General features: G+C 49.5%; 1 protein-coding gene across 6 annotated transcripts; it reads left to right on the plus strand.

Annotated features, from left to right (window-relative positions):
- The first annotated feature begins 98 nt into the window (after positions 1-98).
- On the plus strand, positions 99-21,434 carry FAM234A (family with sequence similarity 234 member A). Of its 6 annotated transcripts, XM_068907802.1 has the most exons (14): positions 664-768; positions 1,502-1,682; positions 2,647-2,799; positions 6,638-6,946; positions 7,999-8,115; positions 8,439-8,627; positions 11,973-12,103; positions 14,728-14,860; positions 15,346-15,484; positions 15,846-15,986; positions 16,411-16,489; positions 16,932-17,084; positions 17,956-18,058; positions 18,244-21,434. In XM_068907802.1, exons 4-14 carry the CDS (start codon positions 6,682-6,684, stop codon positions 18,453-18,455), a joined length of 1,662 nt encoding a protein of 553 aa, XP_068763903.1. In that variant the 5' UTR covers positions 664-768; positions 1,502-1,682; positions 2,647-2,799; positions 6,638-6,681; the 3' UTR covers positions 18,456-21,434. The 6 variants fall into 6 exon arrangements, with proteins under 6 accessions (XP_068763900.1, XP_068763904.1, XP_068763901.1 ...); XM_068907800.1 differs by lacking the exon at positions 2,647-2,799 and having other exon boundaries at positions 613-768; XM_068907799.1 differs by lacking the exons at positions 664-768; positions 1,502-1,682; positions 2,647-2,799 and adding an exon at positions 99-169.
- The last annotated feature ends 1,697 nt before the right edge of the window (positions 21,435-23,131 follow it).

Here is a 23,131-nt window from a genome sequence, read left to right on the forward strand (position 1 = left end):
CGGCGGCGGGGCGGGGGGGAGGCCGGTCGGGGCGCCGCCGCCGCCGCCACCGGGGCGCTACCGGGCCCGGCGCGGCGCCGCGGGGCGCATGCGCGCCCGCCGGGCCGGGGCAGAGCGGAAGTGACGTGTCCGCGGCGGGGATGGAGGCGGAAGCGGCGGCGGCGGCGGGGTGAGTGCGGCGGCGGTGGGGGGCGGGAGGGTCGTCGGGGGCAGCCGGGCCGTGCCAAGAAGCCCGGGAATGGATGTAACGCCTTCTGGAGAGCCTTTGGCTGTGCAGAAGCTGCTTGTGGCCCCCCCGCCCCGGTTTGACCTGAGCCGGTTCGTGCCTTGTGGTCGGCAGGCCGCACCCGAGCCCCCGGGAGAGGCAGAGCGCCCCGGTGCCGGGTCTGGGCCTTCACAGCCGCAAGCCCTTCGGCTGCCCGGAACTGACGCGGGATTGTCCACGCTGTGTCTGCAGGGGGGTCTCACCTGCCTGTTTCTCTTTTCCCCAGCTGGTCACAAACTTAGTCTGCAAGCACGAATGAAAGGGTTTCTTGCAGAAAGAAAAATATCGTGACGTGTTAAGTTGTGATTTATTTCCCTTTCAACGCTTTCCCCCCTTGTTTTGCAAAGTGGAAACTTCTTACGTAACTGCCGGGAGTCGCGGGCTTCAGGCGGAGAGGCTTGTGCGGGAGCAGGTGGACAGCTCAGCGAAGCGGCTGGAGCCGGCCCTCCTGAACGCCTGGGCAGGAGCGGGCTGCGCGCGGAGGCTGCGGCTTGGCTGCGCAGGTGCAACGGCCTGGAAACGCTCTTTCTCCAGCGTAGAAGTATCAGGGGGGGAAACGAAAACAGAAAATGCAGTCTCTTGAATCGCCACGGGGGAGAAAAGGGAGATGTCGGGGTGGCTGGTGGAGACAACAGCAGGGGGAACGCGCCCGTTGTTTCACGCGACTGTAAACCTCCCTGTGGCAGGAAGGACCCAGTGGGCAGCACCGAGTCTGTGACTGGCGCAGTAAATGGTGATATGGTTCTCACCTTATGAAAAATGCACTTTTAAAACTTTTTTATAGACCTATATGAAACGACTGCAGCTTATTGTAAAGAGTTTTCACGGCTGCAGATCTCCCCGCAGTCGCTGATGTGCTAAATCTCTGGAAGCGTGGAGAAGTCTCTGTGCTTTTGACGCAAGCGGGGAAGCCCTGTGAATGAAGTAGGGATACGTGTCTGTCTGACAGTCGCTATTATACATACAAATACGTTGCGAACTAGTACTTTTTAAGGTTAACACAGGGGACCTGCAGAAAGCGCTAACGGTGAGTGACTTTGATCGTGTGCAATTTAAAAGTTCTGGAATGATACATGATACGTGGTTTTGTTGTTTGCTTGGTATTTCAGGCCTAACCTATAATCAGTGCTCTGTAGCTTTACTGCTTTAACGCAGTTCTCCACCTTAGAGGAGTTTGCTCTTCCCATTGCTCTCTCAGAAAAAGTAGTAGAACGTGTTTTCCTCTTGACTAAACAGATCGAGTTTCTCTACTTGAACACCCGACTGTAGTGAAAACTGCCCTCTTAAAAATGACGGATAAATCCTTTTCTGAGATGCCATTTGCTTGTGCCCTGGAGAAGATTTGAATTCGCTTGCTGTGAAGGCTCTCTGGCATGTGTTGTCGGCGCTGGAAGGTTATGCGTGGTTTAAGAAGCAGGTGATGTTTTCAAGAGAGGTTTTACAACAGAGACAAAATAGCAAGAGCGAGGGGAGGAGAAAAAAAGGCAACTGTAGCGGCAGGATACAGCTCTTTCTCTGAGCCCTCAGCTGTGGGCCTGGGTGGTGTGCTCTGCCTTACAAACCGGGTTGTTAGGAACAAGCTGTAAGGACGCGAGGAGGAGCGTGAGGTACCCCGCAGGCGGGAGGGAACGGTCTCCTCGGGGCAGTTCTCCTTGCGGACTTGTGGCTTGTTATCAGGAAAGAGTTATGAGCTTCAAGTGACCCAGCAAAACTACAAGCTTGGGTATGGAGTGATCTCTTGAGTGTATCTGGAGAGGAAAATCTCCTGAGTCTGGGGAAATTTTATGCCTATTTCCTGTTGGCCTGACACTTTTGTAAGTGGGACTGCAGGAAGAATTTGACCCGTTGATGTTGCAGCAGGTTAGTTCCCCGGTTAGTTCACTGCAGTGCCGCATGGTGCGTTGGATCAAAATTGGGCAGCCTCCCCTGTGGGAAGGCGGCCACGAAGGGAACGCTGTGTCTTATACGGAGCAGAATTTGGAAGCTGTTTTGCCATTATTGATTGCAAACTATGATTATGGCTTCAAAAATTTCTGCCTGACAAAAAGGAAACCTTTTCAGCTGTAAGGTGTCTGCAAAAGCAGCAACAACAACAAAAACCAAACACTGCATTTGCTTTCTAAAATGGCCAATCATAGTCTGACTTAATTGTTCCGTGAAAGATATAAGCAGGTTGAACAGCAAATCTAATATGATACGTTGCTATAAATTTTCCCGGAAGAACTGGCATCTTGTGAGATTACTGTAATTAGAAAAGTTGTGGTTCGGTATCTTACGGATGGAAAATGAGCTCAACCTTCCATCACAGTGATATTTAAATGGTTTCGGTTCGCTGGTTCTCATACAGGTGATTTTCTGCTGTTCTCTTTACTTTCGAGCAGTTCCAGCTGATCGACAACGATAGCTTGTCTTTTAGATTTAGCTGCAGTTTGGCGTCAACCGCTTGCTGCAGAAGTTTCACTGGTTCGATAGGTTGAGCCGAGGAAATCTCCACTGTAGCGGTGGGAGAAGAGGAAAGTGAGTGCCCCGTGAAGGTGAGTGTCCTGAAAGCATCGTTGGTACTGTGGGACAAGGAAAGTATTAGTTTCTCCTTTACTCTGAACAGCGGCTGCTCCTAGCTTTAATACTGGTGGGGACGAATAGCCCTTAGCGCTTGGAGACTGACTCGTTTGCGTTGTGGATGGAAGCGTATACCAGCGCGTGAAATTTTATGAGACGCGAACCCCTGCCATGCTGGAATGCTCTCTGGGCTGTGTGGGTTCAGTGCCGGTTTGGGTACGTTAGGTGCGGGGTTTTTTTTATTTGCTTTTTCATGAAGTTTCTCTCCTGCGGCTTCTCCTGGTGAGGCCTGCTGTTGCTGAGCGGAGAGCTGGTGCTAGCCCCAATTTCAAGCGTACGCAGCATCTTTAATAATGCAGTAACACACTGTTACACACCGTTACACACTGCTGCTGCTTGATGCAAGCATCACTGCAAGGTGCTTGGATGCTTTAAGCTTTCTAGTGGATTATTTTGCGTCTCCTGCGAAAGGGAGACAAAATGTCTGCCGCTGGAGGAGGGCAACATCATCTGAAAATGCGCACTCTCGTTTTCTGCTTGTCTTAATTAAACTGATTACCAGACTACTTTGCTGTTCAAAGATCAGACTCTTTCGCATGCTGCTAGCATGTACTTTGGCAACTGTGGGCAATGGGATTTCCTGCAACGTTTGAATCTTTGCCACTGCCCTCTCTGATCATTGTTCTGGCACTCCATATGCTCTGGCAGGAGTGCAAAGGGCATTATTCAAATGCTGAGAGAAAACAGAAAGGAATTGCTTTAAAGGCATTGAGGGCTCTTTGTAAGCAATGACTCCTAGGGTCATTACTGCAAAAGGAGGGGAATTGCTGGGGTTGTCAGTGTAATTACCACTGTTTTTTCTTGTTCTCATCCCATCCCAAATGACGGTGGCGTGATTTCTAATGAGTCGTAAAAATAGGCCTTCAGTGCAGTATTCACATGGTGTCAGTTTTGAACCGAGGAGAGGAGAATCCTGTTTGCTGCTCTGTTTTCGGGAAGAATCGTAGACGCTGGAAGCACTCAACTCTGTCATAAAAATTCCCCAGCTCTATGCTCCAGCGTGACTATCTGGAGAACCTAGTTGGGGTTGTCCTGTTGCGGCCTGTGCTGCAGACTGGTAGTTACCACAGTGTTCAGTATGGGCCGTGTCTCCCTGCTGGTGAAGACAAGTATGTCAGAGCCACACAAGCTGTCTGGCTCATCACAAGAAAAGTCCTGGGAGTAAGCTCCCGTAACCGATTCCTCCTTTCCTCCTCTCTTACTGCGATGGTGAAGGCTGTCGTTGCTCAATCCAGTAAATTATTTACTCATCCTCTGACTGAGGACTTGAACATGCTCGAGGACTTGGGGCTCTTCCCGATGGCTGTCCTACTTAGAGCTGCTCTACTGGCTCCTCGCTATAGTAACGAAACAGCACATGAGCACAGGGGCCAGGTCTGGGTGGGAAGGCTGGATGCACGACTCTTTTCCCCTCATCTTTCCCATTTGGAGTCTACCACTGACTTTTCTTGTCAAGTTTCTGTCAAGCGCTGCAGTTGGTTTTGAAACAGCCAGCCTCGTGGAGTTGTCTCTCATGTTGCTGGCAGACTGATATGAAGGGCAGATGAGGTCTTTAGAGGGAAGATCTCTGGAAGAAGATATGGCTCCTACATTATTAATTTAATTGAACTTGCGTGGCTTGCATGGTGTTGCGCAGGTTGAATTAAATTGGCTGGAGCGAGATCCTGTACTCGATGTACTGTCGTAGAAGAAATGCCCGTGTTCTTAGTCTGGAGTAAGTGCTTCATAAATACAGTCTTACAGGTCCAATAAATGATGTAGTTAGCTAGGTGATTGACAGTGTACCAGACTGTTCAAGTCACTCAACCTTCTGCATTGCTGTAGTTTTCTTGCCCTTGTGGTTTGTACTCAGAAGGGGCCTCTGTAGCGCTTCCCTGCGATGGAGTGGAACGCTCTCAACATGCAAGCGATTGCTCTTTCATTGCATGTCTATACCAAGTCTTGCTGGACTCTCCATTTCTATCACTGAACTTGGCTGGCCAGCGCAAAATGGAGCTCACGTGTGAGCCAGCCCCAGGTAAGGAGCTTTCTAGGAGTTGCTCTTTGCTGCCTGATTTTGGGACTCTTGTGTAGTAGGGTCAGGCACCGCGCACAGCAATACACTCGCTGAATCCCTGAAGACCAGGGAGGTCACACGTTAGGCTCTATGGCATCTGCTTGGAGGAAACTGGCTTCTCAAGGATAACTCTTATCTCTTGTTTCTTTGAACCTATAAATGAGTTTGTGCATAAAACACGAGATGTAATGAGTCCCGTTGTTGCTGGACTTGAAAGCACAACCTCTCTGTATTGTGGATTGGTGCTGAGTTGAAAGCTGCTTTCTACAGGGGAGGCATATCGTTCAGGCGGATAATCTAGGCACGTGACTGTTAGGGCACAGTCATGGAAAATTGGCTTGGTCATCGTGTTTATTTGCTCTGATATAACTTTTTATGACACACTATCATGCAGCTTTTCCCATGGCTACTGGAATGTGTTATTCCGTATTTCTTCCCTTCCTCTTTTTTTTTTTTTTAAGGAACACTGTTAGAGGCCTGAAAACTAAATATAAACTTGATTTTTATTATTATTGTGGATGTTCAGTTGTAGACTTCTGTCACTGACTGGCTTCCCCCCCCCCCCCCCCCCCCAAACAAATTAACAAGAAAAAACCCTGTTATTGTAGCTGTAGCTCAAAGTACTCTGACAGCTTGTCAGTTTGATGCTTTGAAATCACCTATCTGTGTGCCAGGAGAAGGGTTTTTCCTTTTTTCCTTTTTCTTTTTTTTTTGGATTTGGGCTGACTGATGAAGGTCTTGGGGCTGTGGATTCTGCAATAGGAAGTTCTTGGATAAGGGCCTCCTTGCTGCAGCCTCAGCGCTTTGCTGTGCTTGCTGCAGCCCTCCGGAGTGGAAGAGAGGAGCCTGGCCTATCCGGTCAGAAAGATGATAATCAGAAAAACTGAAGACAAATGACTTCATTGTTTGGAGGAAGGGGGAACTATCCTCCCCAAGTGCAGTTCCAGTAATTATAGATAATGGTTTCTAGCAGGAGAAACTAAAATAGCGGTTATTAGCTCTTCTTCCATTCTGATGAAATCAAATTTAGCCAATTGTAGTCTCAACTCATGCCCTCTTTTTGCTTCCTGGAGGTAAGTAATCATGCTCTTGTCTTCTTTGGGACTGGGTTGCAAAACAGTATCTAGTGGTTTGTCATCTGAGAGGGTGTTGAGTACCTTTGTTTAGTTCCTAGCAGAATACTTTGGTGTTTCTTTCTCTCTCCCCGCTGGGGGAGCTCCCACGTTCATTACGTTAGGGAATGGCTTTGTGTTTGGATATGAAAGTTAGAGTGTTTCCTTTCAACTATCCAGCCAGGAATCAGACTGAAATGCACTGGAAGTGGCAAAGAGTCTTTTCACTGAAATGAGCTTTTGGTGTCTCTTTCATGAGAGAGACCTACAGACCACATCAGTCCCTTCAGCACAGAGATCTTGAGAATCTGTAGCCGCCTTTGTCCTTGCTCCAGCTTTAGCAGTGCCGATCTCCTCCTCCTCCGAAGGAGTAGTGGTATTTCTGCATCCCACAGTCTTTCCCCGTTGCTCCATGTGGGAGACCTCCAGGACCAAAGTCACTTTGTGTGCAGCTATATGACAATGCTCTGATGGGCTTACCTACTGTTAAACGTTTCCAGCTTCAGTATCAGGTATTAACAGAATATTTTGTCGTTTTTTGATATATTCCGAAAACTATTTTAACCGCTCTTTCCGTTGTTGTAGGTGAAGGGGGAAAAGGGTGCCTGAATACTGATGAATGAGCTGTGATGGATAACAAAGACTCGGAAACTGAGATCCACCCTCTGAAGAATGAGGACGTAAAAGTTCAAGAGAACCATGAAAACTCTGTTGAGAGAAGAGTTGGCAACAAGCAGTCATCACGATTGTCTCGGCTGTCCCGGTGGCGCACTGCTGCCTTCTTCATCTCGTTATTTCTGTGTCTGACAGTTGTGTTTGCTTTCTCATTTATCATTCCTTGCCCAGAGAGGCCTGTTTCTGAAAGAACGTGGTTCCGAAACTATGACAATGCAGGTGAGCTTGCTGTAACAGAAGAAATACTTACCAAGAGTCCTTTTCCTTTGGGTTAGGAATTTTGATTGTGGAACTCTACCTAAAAGTGCCCTGGAGTCAGGCCTGCAGGGATGCTGCCCTTGGGAGCCAGAACTGTGGATGCTTGACCTGGATGTGCAATGGCCCATCGTAATTGAAATGGCCTTCCAGGAGGTGTTTGCAGGATCCGACAGAGAAATTAGATGCTGCTCTTGAAGCGCTAACAAGGTAGCAGACTGGCCTCATTTGAAAAAAGTGAGGAAGGTTATCTGAAAGTAAATCTTCATTGAAGTGTGGTCTGTAACATATTCCCTTGAAGTTTGAGCTGAGGTGTGGGAACAGTTAGGCATTCTTCCTCTGTCAGTATGACTTTCTGTCTTATCTGTGGCTAAAAGGGAAGGCTGAAGAGGATCTTGTTTTTTTATGAATTGCAGAAATTTGCAGGTGCTTTAATCGACTCTTTAATCGGGGTACTGATCCTTGGTGGCGCCACTTTCACTTTTGTGAATGCTTTTCTTTCGTCTTATGTGCAATGGTTGTACGCTGGTTGTGCTAAATACGTCTGCTACAAATGCTGACATAGTGCTCAGCAACAGGGACTTAGCTCTGGGCTTTAATGCCTAAATCTGAAGTCCTGCAACTTTGAGCTAAAGGAAATTGGTTTTAGCTGAGAGTGAGAAAGATGGTTTATCTGGAGCTCAGTGTTCTATGGTTTGTTTATATTTTGGGAATAGCAACCCCGCACCAAGACCAGAGTTCTTTGTTTGACATTTTTCAAATTCTGGATGCTTGGCTGCATGGGAAGACAAATCCTCTGGGGAATGGCAAATGAAAGCAAGCCTTGGGCATTAACTTCTACTCCTTAGTACTCATGTAGATGTAGTTTTTTATACGAAAGCGAGTTTGTCCTGTTGTTGCGCTGTTGTGGAGGGAGGCCGTGAGTAGGTCTTTAGGAATTTGTGTTTTGCTCCAGTTAGCCCCGTTGTTGATTCGGGCAGTCCTTACGAGTGTCTGGCTTGTGATCTCCTTTACAGTGGCCTACCGCTTTCTGGCTATAGAAGATGTGAACAAGGACAAAGTGCAAGATGTCATCTTCGTTTTCAAAGCTAGCAATGGCAGCAGCAGCTTCAACAGATCCTGTCTGGATGAAGGTAACCGATTCAGAAACAAAAGGCCATGTCGTGAGGGCTCTTCTTTCTCTTTTAGAGTGAGACTGCTGTGGCAAATGTCCTGACTTAGGTGCTAGCGTGTGATTAGTGCACATCATTTTGATTCTCCTTTGTACTCTGAAGTTAGGGGCACTGTGTGCTTCTGCCAGAAGAGAAATGGGAGTGAGGGGAAAGATGGTGGGAATGGAAGAGAAAACCAGGTTAGCTGTGTGGGGAGAGGAAGAGGACAAGTCACAGCGCTGAGACGGTGCAGGGCACCAAAGGTAGACATAGGTAGTGCTCCCTTTGACATGTGTTCTCTTCAGGTCTGCCTTCTCCATGTGCCTTCATCGCTGCTGTGTCTGGCACGAATGGCAGCGTACTCTGGGAAAGGCCTGCTGCTGAGGAAGTTGAGTGGATGGAGTGTGGCATCAAGCAGCTTGGTGGGGCTCAGGCCCCAGGTTGCCTGGTCGTGGGGAAGCCGGTGTCTCTTACTGCAGTAGACTTGCAGACAGGTGAGTGGCGAGCAGGATCCTGCTGAAATACAGGGGATGGTGTTATTTGCTTTCCTCATTTGATGCCCTTCAGACCTTTGAGGCTCGGAACGTCACTATGACGCGCAGGTACGTGAATGATGTGCACAGGGTATTTATCAGCTTGCAAACCTTGCCAGAACCATTTGCTGGGCCTTTGAGAAGCACCTGTTTCTCAGCCTACCTTTTCCAAAAGCTAGACTCATGGTGTTTCATGCCAGGTACTGTATTATAAGAACAACTTTTCAGCGGCTTTTGAAATAGGAGAAGCAGTCACCAGCTATGAATGTTACTTTATACGCTTACAGGTTGGAAAGAAACCTGAGATGTTTCTCAGTTGTTTGTGTGTGAATGGTAGGAGTGCCTGCAACAGCAAGAGGAATGGGAGTTTGAGGGATTTAAGATCTAAAAGTCATCAAGGAGAGTGCTTGGGATAAGTTTGTGCTTAAGTTACCACCACCTACTCTAACGACTTGGCGGTTTGTTTCACTAGTCTGTTTTTTCCTCGTTTCTCTGGAAAGCTTTCTTTATGTCTGTGCCTGCAGATGGAAAGGTTCTTCATCGTCTTGCCTAGAGGAGGAGAGGGTAAAGAGTACCTGTACTCCTCTAGGGACAGGGCAGTGATCATCTATTGCACCTTGAACTTCCCTCTCTGAGGAAGACTGAAATACATTTCCATTTTTGAGGTCACTTATGCAAAGGCTATAAACGGTATATGTTCTTCCTTGGGAACATGCCTAAGATCCCATCTTCTGTATCTGATATTGCGCCCCCTTTTTTCAAAAAATTGGGAGAAAGAAATAGCAAGACATACGGTTTTAATGAAGCTGAAGAAAAACTGTTCCTGTTGCTTTTTACTTCCTGTGTAGAGGAAATGAACACAGACACGCACATAGACACGCATGCACACACACAGATATAGCAGGAAAGCTTTTTGTATCAAGTGAGATATCTTATCACAGTTTCCCCTCGGCAGTAGACTTTAAAACAGGCTATTTGTAGACTATTAATGGAGTAGTTGCTTTTAGGTCAAAACATAGAAATGTGGCTGCTGAGCCAAAGACATGTAGCTAACGATGACCATAAAGAAATGTCACCAGCGTGTAGAGAAAGAATCAGGCTAAGCCACGGGTCATAGGAACAAGGCAGTAAGAAAGCAATCCATAGATAAGTTAAAAGCAAAAGATAAAAAACTGCTTCAGGTGGAAAAGCGAATAACCCAGAAGTAGACTGATTTGATACCCTTTTGTTATGGCTTTAACTAGGTTAAAAGGGGTTTCTTAGTGCAGTTGACTTTAACGGGGGGTTAGGAGAGCAGATCAGAACAGACTCCCTGGGTCTGTTACATGTATTTGAGGTGGCAAGGTCTGCGTTTCATCACGTTGTGCTGAACACAGTAGCCAGAACAATCTTTAATTGTTAATGATTCATTGTCATGGAAAATTGGTGGGATTCCAGGGCTCTTAGCCTGCTTAGCCTCTGCCTGTAGGAAGACCAAAGGAGAGGTAAGCAGATTATCGTCTGAAAGTTTCTGGCGTGCATTTTTGATCTTCAGACGCTGATAAAATTAGTGCTTTTCTGTGGATTCAAGTTGTGTTAAATCTTGCTTTCTTTATTGGCAGAATAACTGGCCTGAGAAAACAAGAAGGAAACTGTAGGTATTGCGTTCTTCTGTTTGCTTAGGATATTTAACATTCCTACATGTTTATCCTAAAAGCAAAGAGGATGCAAGAGCTTAAGATGAGCCATTCCAGGTCAAAGCAAAGGTCTGCGTAGGTCAGTATTCCCTCTCTGCTGTAGCCGGAAGCAGAATCCCAAGGAAGAGCACAGGAATGAGTGCATTGAGAAGCAGAGTCCCAAGGAAGAGCAGAGGAACGAGTGCATTGCAACACCTTCTCTTGATACCTTTCCCTCCAGCAGCCTCCACTGTGAACACTGTGAGCAGTTCTGGTCCTGGTTCTTAAGTCCTTTGTTTTGTTTTGAATCCATCTCACCGGTACCTGTTTCTGGTAGATCAGACTTCCTTTCGAAGCAGTAAGCCACTCTTCCAAAAACTGCATCCACTGTCTAAACAACAAAGAATAGAGCCATGTGTGTTTAAATATGCGTTTCAGCAGCCTGATCTTTCTATTGCAGCTTTGGACTGTGTGGAAACCAGGGTGTAATTATTTAAAACTCACATTCTCTCCTTCCTTTGTCTGCTTGTTTTTTGCAGGGGTAAGATTCTTTGCCTTCCCATTATTTTCCTAGGGGCACTCTTCTATTTCACATCTGTTGTCATAGTAACAAATCCAAGTATTTTTTCAATGTTTTCAGTGAAAGCTTTGGAGGAATCATACTGGAAATGCAACCTGTCTTAAATTATTGCAGGCAGCATAGACATTCCTTGGCATGCAGTACAGCTGCCTTCCTGACAAAGAACAGATGCTTCTTTGCATTCCTGGAATGATGATTGCGGTGTGTGATACCGCTTCAAGGGGAGGGTAACCAATTTCTCCTGTGAGCACATAGTTAGTCCCTTAGGTCGTCCTTAAAAAGAAAAACCCTGAGAAACCTCCTCCTCCCCCCCGACCCCCAACAACTTCCACTGCATGTGGTCAGTGACTGGAAAACCTCCAGCAGCCCAGGGAGGATTTATCCAAGTAAAGCCACTCAACTGACTCTGAGTTGTTGAAGAGATCCCTCCCCCCAAATTTTTAAAAACCAAAATCCTGCTACCTGAATTTACAAAAAAAAAAAAAAAAAGACTGAAGAAGTTGTCTGAACATGCTCTGCCCGTTCTTCAAAGAAGGGAGAGCGTAGGGATTATAATCGAAGTGTGATCGGCCGTGTCACCTGGGAAGATCTGCAGGAGTCGAGCTCCAGGAAAGCATTTTATCAGGAGGAGCTGGAATACTCTGATTAGAATTCAACTTCTTTATGGTCTTAAAGGACTGTCTACACAGATTTCAGCACACAGTATCATTTTTTCAGGTCACAGAAAAGGATTGTCCATGCCATGAACATGCTGGGAAGCTTGTTAGCCCGCAGGCAGGAGAAGCAAGATGTTCTTTGTGGCCTGCTGATTGATTTGCGCCTAGGATGTTAGGATGCATTTGTGGAGGATTACTTTCCAGTATCAGCTGATATCCTAGATATTGGCTCTTCGTTGAAATGCAGAAATACAACAAAATACCCCGTGCTGAGTGTAAGCTTGATTGGCTTGTGGTACTAATGGGCTGTAAATGATTGGCTCCTGCAAAGTACTTTGAGGAGAAGGGCATTTAAAAACCTTTCAACCTGAAGCGCATGCTAGTGCTAACATTTTCCAATCATGATGTCTTCTAGGGGAAGTTCAATGGAAACAGTCCAGTGACTTTGGAGCTAATTATACTGTGGTGACTCCCTTGTCAGCGATTCCAGATGTGGACAGTGATGGTGTTCAAGACCTGATAATCTTCATTGCCACAGAAGATAAGGTATGTCACTCTAAAGCTATGATAAACCCTGTGGCCGGACCACTTGGCACAGCAGGAATGTTTACTTGATTCCGTTCTTGCCAACTAAGAGGAACTGCCTAGAAGAAGCCGCTGAGTTTGGGGTAGGCTCTTTCCCACCCTGCAGAGATGTACTCCCAAATCAGTGCAAGTGTTTCATGGCTTTAAAAAAAAAAGAAACAAAAGAACTAGCCTGATAGGAATCCCTCCCCCTTTTCAGTCTGTGCTCCTCACTGAGTGCTCGGAGGCTGTGTGTACAGTGAGCCCAGGCAAGATGAGCTTCTCTGGGGCTCTGCTCAGAGAAAAGGAAGTGAACAAACCCTGACAGGTTTGGCTCTTAGATCAAAGTGTAGGGGCTTTAATGTAAAGCGCTGACAGCCAGTGCTTTTGGTACAACTGCTAGCCTTTTTGATATCTTTCATATCTGAACCTATGATCTGCTTTGCCCAGTTCCCTTCCTGGTGTCACTGTGATGGTTAATTCTGACTAGGGTTCATTTAGTGATAGTGTTGTTAGTTGCCTTATCTCGATTCCAGTATTGCTTATCCCATTTCTCAGAGGGGAAAAGTCATGCAGCTAACTGCGCGTTTATACGAATAATTCTGTATCTGTGTTGGAGTGGTACAGCATCTTCTGCAGGCACAATCTGCCCTGCATAAAGCATACAGAAATTTTGGTTGCCTGCAAATCAGGTAGAGGCGTGAGAGCCCTGCGTTCTCATACCAGAGCAGCCTATAAGCAGATTCAGTCTTGCTGTCCGAGGCATTGTTGTTGCCACAGTCATCAGAAATTCTGTCCTCTCTTACTCCTACGTTTCTCTTTTGTTTTCTTCCCTCGTGGCTTTTTGCTGTTTGTTATCCCAGTTATCTCAAGACTTTTTTTTTCCTTAGGCAGCCAAGAAATGTTTGAATGCAGTTGCTGTTCTGTAAAGCTGCCTTACGGTTTGTTTCCCATTTAGCTTCTCTAGCTATCTTGGTATGAAACTCTCCCCAATCCTGCTCCTCCCTCTCTCCCTCCCTCCCAGAGGACTTGGCAAGAGCTGTTAAGTAAAAGTACACTTTTTTTTTTTTTTGAGAAAGAACAGATACAACGTGTGCCGCTCGAATGGAGCTTTGCAGCTTGGAAAAAGACAATCCCTTTGGAAGGGAGGTTTCGTACTTAAGTGAATTAACTTTGTTGCTAACGAGGGCTTGAGTTAAACATTAATTCTTCTGATTAGATTTTACTGCTGTTTCCTGAAATGGCAGAGCTTTGGGCAGTCTGTGGGGAAGGGTCTGTATGGTTGGATAGCAGGGGGTTAGGTGGCTGTTTTTCTGCGAGTCTTAATGACCCCTGCCTGCTGTAAGCTTTAGCACAAATGTATCCAGAAAAAAGTGATTTTTTCCAGGACACATTGCCTGTAGCAGCTCATAGAGTTATTAAACAGGGCAATGAGTAAGGTGGTGTTTATTTGTGTTGTGTATTCTCATTTGTTATACGAATATCATTGGCTGTTACTGTCCTGGGGCAACTGCTGAACCAGTGCTTGCAAGCAAAGGTGAAGCTGTTCATCACGAGATGGTGTGTGTCTCCTCCCAGTGCAGGAGGCTGGGAAGAGCTGGTGGATGTGTTGCTCTACCTCTCCAGCTGCGTTCTTCATTCTCCTCAGCAAGCTCAATCCCTTCTTCTCCCACCAGACTCTCTGGATTCACTTCAAGAGTAGCAGACTGTCTTGTTTCCCAATTTCTTCCTCTCAAGGAACAGGAAAGGGTCTCGGTTCCTGCCTGACTTGGCATTTCTGTCGGATGCAGTTTCTCTTGGTGTGATGTTTCTTTTTTGCCCAGTGTGCATTGATTGCTCTCCCCAGATCATGATTGTTTCTCAGTCATTTAAATCTGATCCTGGTTTTAGTCTTTGTTCTCCCAGCTGGAATGTTTTCAGTGGATTCGGTTGCTCTGGTACCTGCACAATATAAAGAATATAAAGAAGCCCACTGGCTTTTCTGTTCTGCATGGACTCCTGTCAGCTTTAGCAGGAGTAGAGTAGGGCTCTTAAAATATGTAGAAGAGCTCCCGTATGCCTAGAACTTGGGTCCTCCCAACCCTTGTAAGACCTGTGAGGAGAGAAACAGAGCTGTGTTAACTGGTCTAGCAGTACAGTGCTTTCTGCAGGCTATGCCAGATACTGTGAAAAGCCAAGTTTCTCCCTACTCCATCAGCTGCTTTGATTCTGCCTTTAGGTCCTCTCCACCTTTGTCATGGTTCAGTAGGCTGGAATCGGTCTTTGCTGTCCTTAGCCATGATGGGGCTTGCTCTCCCAGCCCAGATCGGAGGAGGCTGGCAGCAGTAGCGAAATCTCATAGCAAATAGCTGTGCTGGAAATGTTTCTCAAACTTGCTTCCAGGCAAAAGTCTTCACAGCAGAAGGATCATATAACTTGTGCTCACACCTCCCAAGACGGAGAGGCTTTGCATCTTCAGCTTGTGCTGTTCCTGTTCAGCTGCTCTTCAGTACCAGCTGCTCAGAAGCTTTGGAAGCCACCTTGAGTTTGAGCGGTAACAGTGCGATGCCACTTTAACGCTTGTGTTTTTGTTTTTTGGTTTTTTTTTTCTTCTTCCTCCTTTGTAGATTAAGACATTCATCCATTCAGGAAAAAATGGCAAACAGATAGGATCCGCTGGAAGCCTGACCACGGATGGGAACGCTCGTTCTATCAGGCTTGTTCTGAAGCCTGCTTCCCACTACTTCCTTTTCTATACAGGTGTGAATCTGTTTGTGATCTAAATTTAGAAACTTCAATCTGAAAGAGTGATTGTAAGTGTGAAATCGGTCATTACTAAGCAGCAGTCTGAAAGAATATTTTGCAATTCTCAAAAGCGATGTTGTGCTTTCAACTAGTGAAAGAGCTGTTCAAGGCCAAGAGAAAAGGGTCCTTCTGCTTGGATTCAGGTTTCTTGGGTACTTGACTAGCACTAATTAGTAATTTTATTTGAAAAAAAATGTTGAAAATGTAAGTTTTAAGTAGTCACGAGTGATTATTGTGGAACGCTCGGATTATGAACAGATAGGATGTTCAAGGCATTCAAAAGCAAACTTGAATCTCAAAATACCACTACAGCTCTACGATGTAAGCTCTAAGAATACAGTTGATTTGTCAGATTCTTTTCAGAAGTGATCTGGAAATTAGTAGAGTTCAGAACAAGGGCAGGGTAACTTATTTACATCGTTCTTGCTTTCTTTGAACAGCAAACTCTCTCTATGGATATTCCCTGAAAGATCTTTACAGTGCAGCAACTGGGATGGAAATGAAGCTTCCTAGCCTTGAGCCAGATCCTCAGTGGGAGAAGAACATCGACCGCACAACACACCGCTTACCCCTTCTCAGGTATGGCATTATGTCTTGGTTGTTAGTGGATTGGAGGGTACTGGTGTTCCTGCCCGGATGACTTGCTTTGACTTTGCTCTTTCCTGGCTGTGTTGCTGTTGGCCTAAGAGCGCATCCAAGCCTCAGCGAGAGGGCTGGTATTGATGGCCTCGTCAGGACTTCACAGAAAGCAGGCTGGGGTTTCTTATTTGCATGCAGGATACCTCGGACACTGCATCCAGTGTGTGGCAACTCCAGAACCTGGTGCTTCGCCTCCCAGCTGAGCTCCTCTTTTCCTACCTTGAGCCTCTGACTTTTTACTATGTAAGACAAAACAGCATCTCCATTCAAGAAAGCCCAGTTATTTCTCTGTTCTGTGTAGCTCTGGGGACATTCGTTACCTGGCAAAAATTCCTGGGGGATCAGGGGAGAACATCTTGATTGTGAAGGCGGAGATGGCTATGCTGATCAATGGACAAAATCTTCAGACCTTATGGACTCTCAACGTGTCCCGTATCGTGAGGTAACGCTCGCTATTGTGGGTAGGGTGTGGCATCCTCAGTTTCCCAGCAGCATCATTGTTCTGGATGAAACAATACTGTATTGTATTGTTTCGTCTGAAACATAAAAGCCTGCTCTGTGTTCCTATCTGGATCATGATCTTTGCATTTTTTGTCCTCTGCTAGCAAATATCAGGTGCCACTTCAAAATGGAAGAGCCAAAAGCTTTGATTCATTCTGTGCTTGCTGTAAAATGGCTCTCTTAGGACCGGACTAGGTTTGGGAGTGGTACCCGGCTAAGCTAACATTATAGCAGTCAAGTCTCTTACTAGGGGAGTCAGTGGGAGGATACAGGCTGCTCTAAAAGAACAGGGTAGACCCAAGCCGTCTGAGGTGCTACTTTCTCAGGGTGTGTTACGATCTGTCTGTTCTCTTCCTCTCTCTTAGTGAGCCGCTGCTTGGTTACTACAAACCTGATGTTCTTGGTATTATCCTTGAGAGTGAAATCGGGCCCAACAGGAAGAAGGTTTGAAAGCTCTTCCTTTTAGCTTCCCTTTTCTCTGCCTTTCCCAGCCCTAGCTGGCATTGAATTGAGGTGCAATTGCTACGATGTGCTGTCTCTCCAGCTGGTTGTAGCAGTGGGAGAAGACTTTCCTCTTTCCTTTTGGTTGGGAAAGAATCTGTTTCAACAAGTTCTTGAAGACACTTTTAATTCTCTTCTCAGCAAGTGACTTCAAAGATAGAGCTTCGAACCCCTTAATATAGCCTGCCAAGCTTGTGACTTTGCTCTGACACGGCCTCCCTCAGGCCTAACAGTTCTGTGAGGCTCACCTTCAAGTCTTTCCTTGTCTTCCCATGTTGCAGACACTTGTTCCCATAGGCCATGTAGGGTAGACAGCTGACTTGACATCTTCCTCGTGGCCTGCAGAGCTCTTTGGTAAGAGTTCCTTTTCTTTCTTCCCTGTTAGGTTATGATTGTTGAGGCTGGATCTGGAGCAGTCCAGTGGGACCTGAAGCTGAACTCGAGAGCAGACAGCCCAGGACCAGCCACTCTTTCAACCGCCGATCACCGGTCCACCTTCCTCTTCTGGGGGGAATATCAGATACCAGGAAATGAAACGGTGAGTGCTGCTGAATGGCTGCTGTGTTCCAGACCTGGCTCCGGAATTGAATGGCACTACCTCCTTTTCGCTGTCTGTGGCACTAACACTGCAGCCCTCTGCACTGGGTGTGGGGTATGATCATGCTTCTGACTTAGGAGCAGACTGACCTCCGTGCACGGTCTGGTCTGTACGGCATCCTCATGATGTCCTTGACTGTTTCCCTGTTAGCGGCTGCTGGTTGTACCAGCAGCTTTTGTTGTCCTCAGCCCAGCTACATGGAGATCAAGGACTTACCAGCTCAATGAGCAAAGTCACTGGATTGCCTAGGAGCCCTGCCTTGGCACGGTGCTGTGGGAAGCTGCGGGGTTGGTGCCTCTGACGTTGCTGCTGTTTGGCCTGGAGCCTTCAGTAGCAGTATTGCATGCAGTGATCCCCCAGTGGGTGTCCTCCCGTGGCCACGTGAATATCCTCTCTGTGCTCCAAGGCAGTATCTGGCAGCCTTGATGCATAGCTCAGCTGCCTGATGGAGCTCGCTGGGGTGAGGGCTGGCAGTGTTAGTGACGGTTTGTGTCTGTGAGGATGCCTGAGCACCAGCTGAGCTAACTGTGCTTTCCATGCTAACTCAGCCAGCCCTAAGGCAAAATCTATCTCCTGCGCATAGCAGACAAGACCTGCCATTTGCAGGAAGCACAGGTAGGGAGGAGATCAGTACCAGCCAGTAAGCAAGTTCCCAACGCTGGCACTGATGGCATCAGACAGGATGAGTTCGGCAGACATGGATTAGTGTCACTGGGTGCAGTCTGCCGAGCATGAACTAATAGATGAACCCGGTGCTGTTGTTGGGGGGTACGTGTGGCTCTGTGTCCTGATGGTGTCCTGTTGGTTACAGAGATCCAAAGCTGCTCTCCAGAAGCTGTATCTCTTCCACCCTTCCTACACTAATGTTCTCTTGGAGCTCCGCAATAGTACAGACCAAATAATTGCGTTCAATGGTAAGTCCTCTCCTTCCAGCCCTCCAGCATGGAAGTGTTCCTGAGTGCTGACCTTCTGGTGTCTCCTGGTAGCTCCTGAACTCTATGGGTGCAATGTCAGGCCTCGTAGCCAGTCGTCTGAGTATCGAGACCTTTGTCTAGGCTGGGCAGGGTGTCTGTTATTAACCCTCTGCTCTATGTTACAGCTACGCTGTTCGAGCGGAGCCGTCATGCCTGCTACGTGCTGTTGAGGGGGCCTCAACCCAGCCAGGAACCAGGGTTTGTATCTCTCATGAAGCGTAAGCTGAAAGAGGATGTCTCTGAGAGCAGGGTGATCTGGCTGAGCCAGGTGGCTGTGGACAGTGAGCAGTACATCCGGGACCGCCTCTACAGGATGCGATTCCACAGCCGAGTGTGAGTGTGCTGAGAGAGCGGGAGAGGCTGCCCCAGCCCAGGATCCTCCAAGTTGCCTCTCCTCTGCAGCAGCACACTTAGCAAACCCAGATCATGGTTTCAAACGAGAAGCTGCCTTTTTCGATCCACAAACCAAAGCGTGGCTGGTGGGAAAGCGCCCCCCAGTGTCTGGGTACGGCCAGGGTGTGGGAGCAGCTGCCAGTGCACCCATCCTTGGAGCTGATGGGACTTCAGTGCTTGGCCAGCGCTGAAGTGTCGTCAGTTCAGGGAAGAAGGCTTTCCTCTCAGTCCTCCCGTGCCCACAGAGCCAGGCTGACCCAGCCTGTATCTGGAGGAAAACACGTGCTTGCTGGGGATGCCCGAGTTGGTCATTTCTCGGATGCTTGTGTGAGGAGACGTGGGGCTTCGATATGTGACGTTAGATTACCTTTCAGAGTCAGCTTTCCTGACTCCTGGAGGGATGCCTGGCCGCAGGTGGATTTGCAGTCAGCCTTTCCTGGGTTTGGCCTCCTGCTTTGGTAGTAGTGGGGTGCATGTCGTGAAAGACCGCAGCCATGACTGACAATCTGGCTAGGTGTTACCTGGGCCAGCAGAGCATTAAAGCGTCATTCTACTTAGAAAATGACCTTTTCTCCCCAGAACAGCCCCACGTTCCTCACTCTGCTGTCACTCAAGCCTACCTGTGTCTGACTTTCGTGCTGCTGACTTTCCAGTCAGCCTTTGCAGCAATGACAACTCAGAGGGAGCTGGACTCCCACCTGATGAATGCATCGACAACTCCCCCCGGCCCGGGTGGTTATAGGTGACGTAAAAGCCACCGTGAGCTTAGGCTGGCTGATCCCTGTTGGTATAGACGCTTTCCTACTGGTTTCAAGGTGCTGGGGGCTCTAGGATGCTTTTTGCTTTTTTTTGAGAGTAGAATTGCACTTTAACTTCTCCTGGAGCTGCGCATGTCGTTCCTGGGAGCTCTCTACCCAAATGGTAATGCCAGCTGTCCTGCACATGCTTGGTCAGCCTTGCAGCTCCTGAGGAGCCTTCTCCAAGTACTGTCCCCCCTGCCAGGAGGTGGGCGTGCTGTCAGACCTGAGCCGCTTGGGGAAATGGCACAAGCTCTCTTTGCAGCACAGCTCCAAGGACAGCTCTGTGCCACCTCTCTGCCCTCCGGGGAGTGGAAGTGATGCTGTGTGAGGACCTTTGGGTGCTGTTCCCTGCAAGTGTTCAGCCTGGCTCTCCAAAGGAACGGGCCTTTGCTGGTTAGGACAGGTTGCTGTGTGTAGATGACGTCTCCCCTCAAGACATCATCAGCATGGCATGCGTGCACCGCCCTGCTCCTGGTGGGCACCAGCGCATGCTGTAAAAACAGTCGGCAAAGCCTGGAAAACCGTTTGAATAGGCTGTTTGGTCCTGGAAGCTGCTGTCCACACACAAGCTGCACTGTGAGACACAACCCCTGCTCACATGCTGCTGGGGTGTCACATTGGCTGGCGAGCGAAAGGCAGACAGAAAACAGATGGCTTAACCTGATGGAGTTTGCACCCTTAAAAAACCTCTCTCAAGTTTTGCTGGTGCTGGAGAGGATTTAGTTGGTGCCTTCCTCCCTCGAGTTGTCTCAAATCAGGGCATGTGCAGAAATACTGTAGAATAAGAAACTTGTGCAGGGCTGTGCAGGTCCAGGCATCGGTTCCTCTCCTGTGGCATGCACTGAACTTTAACCTGCTGCTGGGTAGCACCCGGCTCAGGCAGCTGCTGTAAGCTCGCTCTGCGCGCGCATCTTGAAATCTTGCAGCAACGTGAGCTGCAGCATCTGCTGCTGGCCTCTGCAGATGCAGCATCAGCGGTGTGACGGGACGCTTACCTCCTGCTTCCAGATGGTCCAATAGTTGCCTAAGTGATGCGCTCGTGCCCTCTGCCTCCTGTGGCTCTAGCTGTAAAGGGAGCTGTGCGCGACGGGCCCGTTGGCCTCTGCAGAGCTGTGCTGTGGCCAGAGCAGAGCTCTGGGGCATCGGGCTGTGCCGGCACGGGGAGGAAGCTGGGAAAGGCTCCCTGGCGGGCGCTGTGCAAACCCCAGTGTGCCCAGCGTTACAAACGGTGGGTTTCCCCTGCTGTTCCTCTCTCCCCAGACTTTTCTTAGAGTGCTTTTAGGGACGGAGGCAGGCTGCCCTGCCGCCTCCCCCGGCTTAGGTTGCCTGTTGGCTCAGCATGATAAAGGGCTGAAACCTAGCAGCCTTGCAAGTCCCTGCACCGGCATCAGCGATGCAGTTGGGCACCGTGGTACGACTGCAGGCCGTGCCAGCGCCGTGGCGGCAGAGAGGAGACGCTGTCTGCTCGATTCAGCCTGCCCTTGGGCTGGCTGGGGCAGAGCCGGGAGCGTGGCTGCCGGAGCTCTGCGGGCAGCTGGGGAGGGCAAACTCCGGCGCTTGCATGCTGATCTGATGCGCGCGTTAGATGCAGATTATGTCTCACTGAAATTCCCATTGCGGGGGACAACTTGCCTGGGCCGTATTCTTATCATAATTACACTGTCTCGGCTCTCTTCCTGCTCAGGTCGCTCCACAGGCCTGACCCTTTCTGGTAGGTACACTGAACGTTTCTTCAGGAGAGCTGAATTCTTAGCTTTGGGGCGGCTTTTCTGGCTTTAAGTTGTGCATTAATGTTTCCACATAGTTTGGAGACCCAGATTTCCCTCTGGCAGCTCAATTACAAACACCAGTGCCAAAGCAGCACCCTCTTAACAAAGCAAGTCCTTTTTCCATCTTAATTCCCTGTGTAATTGTTTTCTTTTTTTTTTTGCAGTATTTAATGAATGACTTTGTGCCTTGATTCAATAACTCAGATGGGTGATGATGGCATATATCACTGTGTTATGTATTAATGTGTTTTTTAACACTAAGACTTCGGTTCGGTTCTTTAACTTATTGCAAATTGTGCTGTACAGGACTTGGTCTAACCGTAAGGGTTTCAATAAATCCTGTTTTGCATTGTTTGTAAACGGTGCCCTGCTTTTGCTGTTGCTGCTAACGAACCGCTGGGCAAGAATTGGGGATTTCTGGCAGATTTCTGATTCTGATCTCAGAATTCAGATTTCTAATTCTCTCCGCGTTCCCGAAGGCAGAAAACCCCCTTGCTGGGAGATACCCAAGTGTCCTGCTAACGCTTCCCTGCTGGCAGCTTGCCTTTGGTCTTAGGAAAGTAAGTGGGCGCCTCCTCCTTTTGTAAGGTAAGTGGGGGAAATGCGATGTTCTTCCTAATGGGATGTTCCCCTTCGTTATGGGATGTTCCCCCTCATTATGGTGGTGCTCGCCCCGGCCAAGCCCCGAGTCCGCTGCCTGAACTAGCGTTGAGCCAGAGGGGTTTAGCAGGCGCGTGACTTGCCGATGTTGAAGCGCAGCAGGACGAGGCTGCTCTTCCCTTCTGGGAGCGTGGGCGCGCTGGGCTGCTAGAGAGAAGGGGCAAGCGGCCCCCTCGCGGCTACTTGGCGGACGGGTTATTTCCTGCTCGTTTCTGTCTTTGGCTGCCCCTTAGCTCTGAACAGGTCGAGCGCAGAGGTAGCTCCCGCTCCGAACAGTGAGCTGCGGGGCGGCTTTGCTGCGTGCCCGGGGCCCTGCTCCGTAGCGGGTCCAGCCGGCACCCAAAGCGCCGCAGGCGAGCCGTGCTGGCGTGCTGCCGGCACCGCAGCGCCGGGGAGCAGCGCAGCCGCGCTGGCCTCGGCTCTGGCCCGAGGTGCCACCGACCGCGCTCTCCCGCTGCAGCGGAGCTGGCGGAGCGGGAGAGGGGACCTTGCCAAGGGAAGCCGGAGTTAGATAACAAAACTGGGCCATCCAGTCCTTTCCCCCCTGCCTGGGGGTTCAGTGACCTGGTTTTGCACCCTGGATACCAGCAGCTGGAAAAAAAATCTCAGCCCGCAGCTTGGATTTGGCTCAAGCTGGAGGGAGCCGCACGGACGGCGGTGTCTCCTGGCGAGCGGGACCATCTGTCGCTGCCCCGGGGCGGCCGGCCCTGAGCCGCAGCCCGGTGCCGCCACGGAGGCTCGCGCGGACCGCTCTACGTTTACGGGAGCAACAACCCCCCCACTCGGTGCCCGAGGTCCCGCGCGCTGCGGTGCGGGCCGCCGCCGCCGTCCCCAGGGGCCACGGCAGCCCTCGTCGGCCGCGGCGCGGGCCGCGCTGGGCCAAAGCAGAGCCTCGGTGGGGCGGGGAGACCCCCTGCCGCAGGCTCCCCTCCGCCCGCGCCGGGGCCTTAGGGGAGCGCGGGGTGGGCTCGGCCCCGGTGGTACGAGCCACCGTCTCGCTTACATAATGGCCAGCGTTAATCCCCCTGCGGCTGGGATCCGGCTCTGGGGAAGAGAATAATCCTGCCAGGAGATCCTCAGCCCCGGCTCGGATTAAGGGGACGTGGGCAGGCAAAGCAGCTCAGCTGCCAGCCGGGGGGGGGGGACCCTGCGTGCCACTGCCAGCCCTTCAGGGCCTTGGTGGCCCGGGGCTGCTGGCCCGGGGGCGGGGGGGGACACTTCTTGCCTGCAAGGAGCCTTTGTGCCCCCGCCGCGTGCTGGATGTGGGTCCGCGCGTTAGGGTGCTGCAGGGAGGCCGCCGGCCGCCCCCGCCGAGGGCAAAGCCGGCAGGGCGCAGGGGTGGCCACGGCCGCGTGGGCCTCCCAGCCTCAGCTGCACTCCCCCCCCCCCCC

The sequence above is a fragment of the Struthio camelus genome, chromosome 15 (assembly GCF_040807025.1).
Source record: "Struthio camelus isolate bStrCam1 chromosome 15, bStrCam1.hap1, whole genome shotgun sequence".
NCBI classification, from domain to species: Eukaryota; Metazoa; Chordata; class Aves; order Struthioniformes; family Struthionidae; genus Struthio; species Struthio camelus.

Bases quoted from the DNA above. Each gene is read 5' to 3' on its own strand.
- FAM234A (XM_068907799.1), top strand. From the start codon at position 6,682: ATGGATAACAAAGACTCGGAAACTGAGATCCACCCTCTGAAGAATGAG. The intron at 12,104-14,727 runs GTATGTCACTCT...CCTCCTTTGTAG, and splicing joins TCATTGCCACAGAAGATAAG to ATTAAGACATTCATCCATTC. The intron at 15,485-15,845 runs GTATGGCATTAT...TGTTCTGTGTAG, and splicing joins CACCGCTTACCCCTTCTCAG to CTCTGGGGACATTCGTTACC.